This window comes from Gracilinanus agilis, chromosome 1 (assembly GCF_016433145.1).
Source record: "Gracilinanus agilis isolate LMUSP501 chromosome 1, AgileGrace, whole genome shotgun sequence".
Classification (NCBI taxonomy): Eukaryota; Metazoa; Chordata; class Mammalia; order Didelphimorphia; family Didelphidae; genus Gracilinanus; species Gracilinanus agilis.
Genome location: NC_058130.1, coordinates 26,089,699 through 26,101,335, shown reverse-complemented (window position 1 = coordinate 26,101,335; position 11,637 = coordinate 26,089,699). Strand labels below are relative to the sequence as shown.

Sequence of the window (11,637 nt, the reverse complement as noted above, 5' to 3'; positions counted from 1 at the left end):
AAGGAAGGAAGGAAGGAAGGAAGGAAGGAAAGAAGAAATGAAGGAAGAGGAAGGATGAAATGAAGAGAAAGGAAGGAAGGAGAGAGGGAGAGAGGGAGGAAATGAGGGAAGAAGGAATAAAGAATCCTTGGTAACTAACTGCTAAGTTCTTTTGCTCCTATGTCCTAAAGGACTGTAAGTGTTGTGAGCACAATCTAAATTCAGTTCTCTGGGGGCACAGCCCCAGTTATCTTTTCCTAGTTACAGTTATTCTGGGAGAACATAAGGCCAAATGGATATATGAAAGGGAGAAAATAGTTCATTGAATAAATATTCTATTTGTCCATGAAGTGCCTATTTCATCACTCGAGTGCACAAGGGACATGTTTTTAATGTTAGAGAGAGAAGGAATGGAGCTACTGAAATTTCTGTGCTAGTTATAATGAAAAGTGGGAAATGTAGCAAGATAACAGATGCAGAAATGCCATACAACTAATATCAATTGATCATTGTAGCCATAGTGCCAGAGTCCGTCCCGTGAAATACTCACGGAGGCCTCTCCAGAATATGAATGCTATATCTTTTTTAATCTTATCAGGAAAAAATATTCATTCAGATGTCATATACCACAGTGAATCAGCTGCACTAGTTGGAAACTTATGAAGATGAGGATTTATGTCATCATCTCCTCCTGTTTTGAGGAATAAAAGAAGTTCAGGGCTATGTAACTAAAGGAGAATGAAGGTGGCCTAGGAACAAGAAGGCAAGAGATTATTGCTATGGCAATAATTGCTCTGGGGAGCCATTTTGCTGCTACTTCAAGGTTCAAGTTTGCAAATCTATAGTCTATGATTTCCTTTTGTAAGCTCCTCCCATGATTTGAAAGCAAGCCATTCAATCAGACCCCAATGGAGCTTTTAATATTCCATTTCCTATATATCCTATAGCAATCATGAGTGCATTGATCAGATTCCTTTCCTATGTCTACCAAAAAAAAAGGCATATCCATTTGTAGTTGGCCCTGAACATAAAGAGGACAGCTCCATGGTATGCCTGACACTAATACTAACACCCCAAGCCAGAAGTTTTATCCTTCCAGCAACCAAGATGTTCAAGTACCCCATAACATTAAAGTCACTCCTCTCCCAGAAAATCCCCGCTGAAATTGATGTTACCAGAAGGATGACCCATTCAGTCATTCACAGCACTCAGGTTCATTGTGAAAGGCATATAGGAGGGGATGGAGGACAAAAATGAGAGCATCTTGCAGAAGGAATGTACTTGGCAGAAGGACTCTGCAACCTGTCAGTTTGGGGTGGTCAAACTTGAGATTCACCTGTTTCACCAGTTTGTCTTCAGTTAGCCCTAAGAATATGTTTCCTTGATAGATTCACAAGTCTTAGAATTCACAATTAGGAAAATATACTCAGGAGTTTCCAAAAGACGCCTTGAGCCACACAAAAGTCACATGAAGGCATTATCTTAGCCTCAGGATTCACAACTTTGAGCCCATACTGTGGACTTCAAACTAGTCTGTATCCTGTGAATACGTAATGAATAAATATACCACATGTGGAATATTAAGGTAGTAAAGATGTCAACTTTCCAATATGCTTAGAAAATGATGAGGAAGAATGTTGAATGTCAAGGCTACATGAAAAGATAAATAAATGTCATGAGCTTCTCAAGCACTGATTGACTTTGTAGTCTGTTTTGGTAGAATCAGTCATCTCTTCAGCCCTCTTATTTTTAATTCTACTCACAGATTTTTCATTCCTGCAGATGCCTCTTTCCACTCCCAACCATCCTTGGACTTAATAGAAGAGAGGTCTTTTCTCCTGTAGCAATATACAGTTAGTTGTGTGGGGATTGAATGATGCATCCCATTCTGTGTATATATTTGTTTTCTGGCTGTAACATCAGCCTTTAGCAGCCTTGTTTACATGGTCTATTTCGTCATTCTTTAATCATAAAAAGTTATTGTTGTTCAAGACACAAATATATACTGAATGCATTTTGTTTGCTGCAAAATGAGTATTATGATAAGAAAACAAGAAAAGATATGCTTGCCTTTCAACATGATTATGAGTAATTTAGGGATGATTCTTTTAAAAAATATTTTTCTTAAGAATGAGTTCTGAAATTAAATTTATGCTTCAACTTACCTTAGGGCTCTAAGGTTCTATTATGTTTGTTCATCATCCTTTACTCAGACTGGCGTTTAATTTTTATTGTCCCATGGCTGGCAAGGTTTCTGCAGCAAATGACATATTTCTGACATTTATCAGTAAGTAATAGAGGGGTGATGAAAAAAGGCCTTGGAATAAAAGGTGCTATAATAATGCAAACAACAAGAATTATAATAACATTTGTATAACATTCTATAAGAATTCTCTCACTTGGTCCTTGTATCAGCATAATGGAGGAGATGCTATTATCAATTCCATTTTATAGATGAGTAATCTGAAGCCCATAGAAACTAAATGATATTAATTTGTTGCTATTCCAATAGAATGGAATCCAATGAGTCCACTTTGCTTTTTTTTAAACATGGAAGAACTCTTGTTTATCGTATTCATCTCAAGGAATAGTACTCTCGTAATTGCTGGCAACGCATATACTGTCAAGACCTTTCTTGTTAAGTTAGGAAGGAGTCTGTAAAGAGACCAATAAAATATATCTGACTCTCATAGCCTTGAGACCAGTAAAATATACCTGACTCTCATAGCCTTGTAACAATGAGATTCTGTTGCATCATTGATTGCCTCTGAATTAAAATATACCTGAGGAAGTTTTAAAATAGAGGAAATGTCTTTATGATAAATAAGTGATAGAATAAGGTCATTGTGGCTTAATTTTTCCCTATCAAATTCATAGGAAAATTAGAAACTACTCTTGAATCTTTCCCTGGAAAGAGAAATAAAAGAAGGCAGTTGCCAATCTGAAGAACTTCCATATACAATAATTCTATCATGGAGTATAGACTATTAAGTTAATTTTTCTGTGTGTGTGTGTCCCCATTACACATCAGGTGTGATTATTAAAACATCAAGTTTCAGGTACATACTAGATTGCCAGAGAAGGAGGAATTTTATCTTCAATCAGGATAGTCTTTGTTAGCACATCAAGGAGAGCAGTGCAACAGAACTGTAGAGATGAGAAATGAGCAGGTATATATATATATATATATATATATATGTTTTCTCCAAGAAGGTACTTGGGAATTTTCATTCTTGTCAGGTGTCCCTAGCTAATACCTTTAAGCAGGAGAGGTAAAACAGACCTTGCAAGAACATGTAGAACTGAAGAGAAAAGAAGAAAGAAAAGTACTCTGATTGGGGCAAGTCTCCACAGCAATGGTGGTTGGAGCTCCCCAAAGTCCACTCTTTTCCTTGGCATGCTTCCTTACTGGATTGCTACTGATTATTGCATTTGGTTTTATATTTCACTGCCCTCCCTTGAAATGTCTCCTCCACCTGTTACAGTCTTAACATTGAAATGATCTTTTCCTACTTTGTTTTAATAGAACCAGGATTGCATTTGAAGTTAAGCTGCAAAAAACCAGCCGATCGACAGATTTCCGAGTCCCACAGTCAATATGCACCATGTTTAATGTTATGGTTGATGCCAAGGCCCAATCAACAAAACTTTGCAGTATGGAAATGGGCCAAGAGGTAAAAAAAAAAGGGGGGGAGGGAGATTTTTTTTTAACATCTATCAAGTATAGGGGAAAACTTCACAAATATCCTATCCCCTAGTCTGCTGGTTTCAGAAACATTCTCTAACATTTGCGAATTTAGTCATCCACATATACGGTATGCAGATGAATATTCAAGATCTGTTTATCAAATAAATCTCTGATGAATATGCATGATCAGAATTTCAGGCACTTGGAAGTGGTTATTGGCAGGGACCACCATGGGCATAAGGTGCCTTTGAGCCAAGTGATGTTCACTGACCTTGTTCACAGAGTCTGTGTCACTATTTAGAAGGCAGATCTGTGTTTGCCTAAATGCTGGTCCCCTTCACACATGCAACATAAAGTCCACATGCATAATATGGCTTCTCAATAGGAAACATCTGGAAAACAGAAGCCACTCTTATCTTTTCATTCCACAATTTGCCGGACATATTCTCCATGTCCCTACAATGTCTAAGCATGGGTCAATATGTGCCTACATTTTCCCCAAATTGACGGTTGCCAAGGCTCCTTAAGATGTATAGTTTTATAACCTTGATTTTTTTTGTCTTCTTTGACCAAAAGTTTTGTCCTTTGGTATGTTTCAAATCTTAATGTGGTATTTAAAATGGAAAGATGAAAGAAGCTGGAACTTAGCTTGATTAAAGACTCATGATCAGTTTTCTCCAATGGCGCTAAGCCAGTTTGATATTCATATACCAATTTAGAATTAATTCAGAAACATTTCTGGCAACTCTCAGGTTCCTGCCAATTGGCATAAATTGCTCCTAAATCAGTTTTTTGATACAGCCTTACATATTCAGAATTTATACTCAATTATATTTGTTCCCTGTTCATTATTTATTTTCTCTCTGTGCATCTTCCATTTTTAAATGTCTGTGTGTGATATTCTCTTGCTGGCAAGATCATCCCCAACCTTATTTCCCCTAAGGCAGCATCCTGTGAAGAAGACTCCTAATCTGGGCTTAAACAGCGGTTAGTAGTAGAACCAGACATGGTAGAATTGTAGGTTAGTTTTCTTTCTCTTCCTTAATCACCCTAATTGCTGTGTCTCAGCAAAACCAGGTTAAAGACTTCAGATGTGACAAGAAGCTATCAGTGAGAAAACTGAGATTATGTATAATTAAGAATAATTAACATTCATATGGTGATCTGAGGCTTACGAATCACTTTCCTCACAACAGTCCTATAAGATCCATTTCAGAGAAGATAACTGAGCTAGAGAATGATTTGACTTGCCCAGCATCAAAGGGCACTGGGATAACAATCCTTGCCCTCAAGGAGCTACTGATATGGATATTGACTTTGCCTAGGTTTCACTCTCACTATTGGGAGAGAAAAGAGAAAGGAGATGGAGCAAACATACAGTACCCACAGTTCCTCATTGCTCATCTCCCCGCTACTGCCATGAAACCATGACCACTGTCCAGAGTTAAAGTCTGGTTTTGTTAAAGTAATGCCACCACATATGGCCACCCTACTAGAAATTTGACAAGAGTCACTGACAACCAGGTTTAGTTGGGATTTCAGTCTGACTTGGGTGATGAGTGCCCAGTTTGACTGCTTTTGTTTATATCAAGAAACTGATCTGTTATTTGGATGGGCACATTCTCATATTGACCATCAACTGATTTAGGAACACAACATAGCTTGGTCATTTTATCTTCCTAAGTCTAGTAGAGCTGAAAGATGGTGAGTGGCATGAAGGACTCTAGAACAGATCACCCACACAAGGTCCCATAACTATAATCCTCCCCATCGCACACATCTGTAGTCCCAAATCTTTGGGAATCATATTGCTGACTCCTTAGCCCATCCCTGCTTCACACCTCCCTCCTCACATCACCGAGTCACTAAAACAGAAGAAAGAAAGCGTAGACCTTACAGAAATGTATATGCTTTTTTATAGTCTTTAGTCTAGTGAGTCTGAGAGAACCTAACTAGAGTGAGAAATAGCAGTTGCCTGAGAATGATATTTTGACAAACAACTGAACCTAATAGATCCGTAAATCAGATGTAAATCATCAGTGCATAAGTTAGCGAGAGAGCTCCCTTCTTTTGCTTTGTTTATCAATGTTACAAGGACTTTTTTTTTTCTTCCACTCTGTGAGAACAATTTTTCAACTGGCTTTCAAGACCTTGTGCACTCATTTCTTGAAAGCATTTAACTCCTTAAATCAAAAATCTAGAGTCAAGGGGCCATCTTTGGCAAATGAGGAAACTGAGGCCCAGGGGAAAGGAGTGACTTCCCCAAGGTTACACTGCTAAGTAGCAGGAGAGCCAGAACTAGAACTCATGCTTCCTTATCTTTGGCCCAGGGTTTGTTCTACCATAGCACAAGGCTTGTAGAACAAATTTAAGGCTTAGAGAAAGAGTGGGAGGGGGGGGATGTGACTTGTTTTGAGTTACTCCAAAAGGGAGAATTAGGTCCAAACATAGTCATTATAGGGAGAGAGTTTCCCCCTCCATTGGAAGAAGACTTTTTTGCCACTCTGGAATGTTCGATCATAGATAGCTTTGGTCAGGAGTTACTGAGTTTCCCATCAATGAGGGGTTTCTATCACAAGGTAGGTTGATTCCTGCAATAGATGCAATGTTGGGCCAAATAATTCCATCAACTAGCATTTATTAAATAACCATTATGTACTGGGAAATGTGCAAAGTGCTATGGATACAAAGAAAAGAACAAAAACAAAAAAACAAACAATCTTTGCTTCTTTTCTAATGTCGTGTTTGAGCACACCAAGTCATTCATGGGACTTGGGAAGTTTATTCAGCCAGCAATAGCAGGGTGAAGGGTGGTAGACTGGTTTAGGGACAAGAAGCCAAAGACCAGACTACACTGCAGAAGGAGAATAGAAAGAAGGATTAACTTTTTCCTCTCCAAGGATTTCCCATCCTCAAATTCGAGGTCTAGTTTAAAAAGGTAGCAACTCTCAGATTGAACTTAGTTTCTTCGGGGGTTTTAAATCCACTCTCCAGACCTGGAGAAAGTACAATCCATCTGTATGTACAGAATCTGGATAGAAAAGACTTGTTGGTTAGAGGTAGGACCCTAAGGTCTTAAATGAAAAATCTCTTGACTTCACCTTTTTCCAGAAATCAGAGACATAAAGCATCAAATGGAATAGTGACTTTGGACTTGTAGGAGTGGAGCCAAGCATTTTAGATACCTTCATTCAGAAATACTCTTTTTTTCTCTTTTTCTTTCCTTTGTACCTGTAAGGAGGAAGAAGTCATTTTAAGTTAGGCTTAATTACAATATTATCATTATTGTAAAATGTTTGGTTTTGATCTGAGGCACCTCAATATAGGTGTGTCTTAAGAAATAAAATGGAAGGCAGGCAGAAGAAAATAGCATACATAGCTTATTTGTCCCTCTTGAATAAAATGAGTGAGAGGGAGTATGCTATAGTGGATAGAGAGGGGAACTTGATGTCAGGAAGGCATGGGTTCAAATATTGCCTCAGATTCTTACTGAGTCACCTTGGATAAGTTGTTTAACCCCCCTGGGCTTCAGTTTCCTCAGTAGAATAAGGTTGGACTCCTTGTCCTCTATGGCCCTTTTCAGCTCTAAATCTATGATCCAACAATACTTGGGATGTTGCTCAGGAGCTAACACCTATTGCCTTCAACAAATATAGGAGGAATATTTTGGAATAGAGGAACAAACTTGCTTAGGAGACAGTGATCCCCCACCTGTGGAAGCAAACATTGCAGTGAGGTCATATGTTAAGATGTGGTATGGGGAAAAGACAGAGATGGTCTGGGAATGAAGATAACTGCTCTATTTCTACCACTGGCCCCCTTGCCTTGGATAAGTCATTAGTCTCTTTGTGCCTCAGTTGCCTCACCTATGAAATAAATACCTGTCAAGATATCTTGAGAAATGTCTCAAATCCCTTCCAGTTCTCCAACCCACCTAGAGGATTATAGAGTCTAACTCCCTTATTTCATGGATGAAGAAACTGGAATAAAGATAAGTGACTTGTTTGGTGTCCCACAGGTAGCAATCCAAGACAGGAGTCGATCTCAAGTCTTCCCGAATCCAAATCTAGTGCTCTACCCACTAGCCTACACTGCCTCTAACCATACATAGGTAGCTTTATCAATAAACTTCCTAAATCTCCTTTAGACAAGATGCTGGCCGGATGATGTAATATGTTTCTCATTTTAAGCTCACTTCCTGAATTCATCTCTGTCATCTCCTCTGGGGTGATGTTACATTCAAAGGCAGCTGTTCAAACATTTGGTAAACATACTTTACCATCTTAAATATTTATTTTTTGTCAGAATTTTTAAAGCACCCATGGATATGAAGTTGTGCGTTAAATTGCTTCTCACTTGGTCTAGAATGTTTTCATCTCATTTCCAAGGTCAGATGGTCTTAACAGAAAGACAACATACACACAATCTGTTACATGACAAGGCAGAATGTGCGGCACAGGAAGTCAAGTCGAATCATTTTCATGCAGGAATTGTGAATTTCTCAGAAACGTAGCTCATCTGAAACTGGAGTGAACTCTCTCCAAACTTTCCAATCCTAGAAGAATGGCAGAGGTCCACTGGCCACATCAGGGGAACTCTTCACATGAAGGACACGGCAGTCACTTAGAGAATTGTGGCAAGGGGAGAGAATCTGGGGGAGGGGGGGCTTAAGTGGGTAGGGAGAGTGGTATCTAATTCAAGATCTAGAAAGAATTTGGGAGTTGGTGGGTCCTTAAGGGAATTTGTTGCAAGAAATCATTACAGCGCGCATAGGACTGCAACTGTTCATGGTGACATTTATCTTGATGATTCAGAGTTTATCCACTCCCTGACATCTTCTGCATAACAAAATCTCATTGGTCAGTGTTGTTCAAAAAGTGGGAAACAAACGATTTCAGCTTAATTCTACCAGGACCTCACCAAGGGAAATGACTGCACTTGGTCACAACTTGGGAATAAAGGAAGCTAATTTGAATGCCTGTCCAGGGACAGGATCACCCAATGGGTAAAGCAGACATAACCTTCATTGTGCAATTTTTCTCCAACCGTGTATCTCATTCTATTACTCTTAAAACTGATAGAAAGCATCACGGTGGGAGAGGAGAGATTATTCATATTTTCTTTCATGAAAGTTTTTGGTTCTAAATTAGGCAGTGGAGGACAATGGTATGGTATGGTCTCTATGGTAGAGAGAAATAGGCTGGAGAGTGAGGATCTATATAGAGATTTTGAGGGTCTGTATGATCTGGGTGAAGGCTGAGGAAGAAAGCTCAGAAGATCATAGTGGGAAGAAACTCAGAGATCTCTTCCTACTCTGATCTCTCCTCCATACAGCTGCCTCTTCTATTAGGTGGTACAACAGACAAGGTACTAAGCTGTTATTTTTGTTGTTAAGTCATTTTAGTCATGTCTGACTCTTCCTGACCCTGTTTATGGGGTTTCTTTGGCAAAAAAAACTGGAGTCATTTGCCATTTCTTTCTTTGAGGCCCCCATTTTTGCAGGTAAGGAAACAGAGATTAAGTGGCTTTGCCCAGAGTCACACAGCTAGTAAGTATCTGAGAGTGGATTTGAACTCAAATCTTCCTGGCCCCAGGTACAGTGTTCTATCCATTGTGCCTTCTAACTTACCTAGAGCACTAAACCAGGAGCCAAATCTGGTCTCAGACACCTGCTGTCTGCCTCAGTTTCCTTCTCTGTAAAATTGTAAAATGAAGATACTATCAGACACTTCCTAGCTGAGCAAGTCACATAATTCCCATTGCCTAGCCCTTATCACTCTTCTGGACCTTGGAACCAAGACTGGCCTTTCTATGGTTTCTCATACACAACCCTCTCCCTTCTCTATTCCTTTGCAAGGGCTGTCTTTTATGCCTGGAAAACTCTTCTTCCATCCTTGTACCCCTTCAAACCCCTTAATTCCTTCAAAACACAACTCAAGCTCTCTCTGAAGCTTCTCCTGATCCCCCTAACCTCTGATGCCTCCTTTCTCAATCTAGTGCATGTTTGCTTTTCATTTTCTCCACATACAATTATATGGCAGAATGTCTAGAACATAGAGTGTACTTAAATTCCTGTTGATTGATTGTATTTGCTTCTGTTATTTCCCAGGTAGAATGGAAACTCCTTGAGATCAGAGATTGATTCAGTTTTGGTTTAATGTCTTCAATGCTTAACTTCATGCAGCTAGGTGGCACAGTGGATAGAGCACTGGGTTTAGAATCAGGAAATCTCATATTTCTAATTTCAAAGCTATCTTCAGACACTTACTAGCTGTGTGACTCTGAGCAAGTCACTTAACTCTGCCTCAGTTTCCTCACCTGCAATAAATGAGCTGGAAAAGGAAATGACAAACCACTCCAAAATCTTTGCCAAAAACATCCCAAATGGGATCATGAAGAGTGGTTCATGCCTGAAAACTGTCTCAGACATTCTTGACATAATACCTAGCAAATCATGGGTACTTAATATTTTCTTATTGATTGATTGCTTGATCTAATCCATACCAAATCCCTCATTATAGAGAGGAGGAAACCAAAGCCTAGAGAGTTTGAGTGATGTCCCTAAGCTCCCATAAGCACCTAATGCAGAATCAGAATTCAAATCCAGGTCCATGAGTTCCAAAACACATTGATTCTACCTCAAGAAGACAGGAGAAAACTTTAGCCCTAAATCTGTGTACCACATTGAAGCCAGGCAGTTTCAACTCCTGCCCGTAGTGCTTATTCAATAAGACAGCATCCTGCCTTTCTTTGGACTAGAAAGCTTAGGTCCCTTCCTAAGGATCAGTGCAAGGAAAATGATTTGTCTTGGATGAGCTCCTTTGTTACCTTCCTTTCCAAAATCTATTCTCTCCTCTGTTGAGCTGTTTACAAAGCTGGTATTTCTCTCAGCAGGGTCCTTATTTGCTTTGTAAAGAAGCCCTTAATTGAAAATATGTTTGTCAATACATTTCACACTGTATTACTTCTCGCACACCTAGCCATTATCTTTGAGTTAAAACCCATAATTTATCCAATGAAAATGAACAGTTGACAGCCCAAAGAGAGCCTGATTAAGGCAATAGGGAAATGAGGAGAATTAAGCAGCACTGTTGGACAGCTATGGAAAACTTTCAAACAACCTGGGGGTGGAGGGAATCTCCTGATGCAACCAAGCTCCCAGACTTGATTGCCTTTTTAGAACATAATCTGATGGGTAGCACACCATATACGGTTTGGGGTTTGTATTACTTGCTATTAGACACTGTTTGGCTTAGCAATGCAATTCAATTCAGTTCAAATAGCCAGTACTTGTTGGGTGGCAGGCACTGTACTAAGCACTGGAGATACAGAGAAAGAAATGCAAAATGGTCCTTGCCCTCAAGAAACTTCCATTCTAATGGGGGAAGTCAACAGGTAAAATGAAAGGGTTGGACCAAATAGTCCCATTCTACTCTAAAGCTGTAATGCTTTGATTATAGAAAGTAAATGCAAATTAATTTCTGGAATTAAGAATGAGAAAATATTAACACCTGAAAGGATTCAGGAAAGGTCTCTGTAAGAGGTGATCCCATGAGTTGTGTTTTGAAGGGAATGAAGAATTCAATGAAATGGAAGAGACAATGGAGAATTTGCAGGCATAGGGGATAACTGTCTATATAGATGAACCAAGTCAGGAAATGGAATATGACCAAAGAGTCAAGCAAGTTAGGTTGGGTAGAATGGAAAGCACACGAAGGGGAAGGATGGAAAATTCATCTAGCAAAACAGGTGAGTGATGGTAGGTGGAGGGCAATATGTTGCATTGATTGATAGATTTATCTGTACAATGGAATTTTATGCTCAATAGACATGATTCCCTTAGGTTCTTTTATCCTAATACATATATGAGGAGAAAGAAAGAAAGAAAGAAAGAAAGAAAGAAAGAAAGAAAGAAAGAAAGAAAGAAAGAAAGAAAGAAAGAAAGAAAGAAAGAAAGAAAGGAAGGAAGG

General features: G+C 39.1%; 1 protein-coding gene across 1 annotated transcript in view; it reads left to right on the top strand.

The window, feature by feature from the left end:
* Window positions 1–11,637, top strand: part of CADPS (calcium dependent secretion activator) — a 477,787-nt gene that overhangs the window by 376,235 nt on the left and 89,915 nt on the right. Inside the window, exon 24 of the mRNA XM_044675693.1 lies at window positions 3,506–3,653. Within this exon, the coding sequence (XP_044531628.1) occupies window positions 3,506–3,653 (148 nt within the window). The remainder of the gene's footprint in view (window positions 1–3,505; window positions 3,654–11,637) is intronic.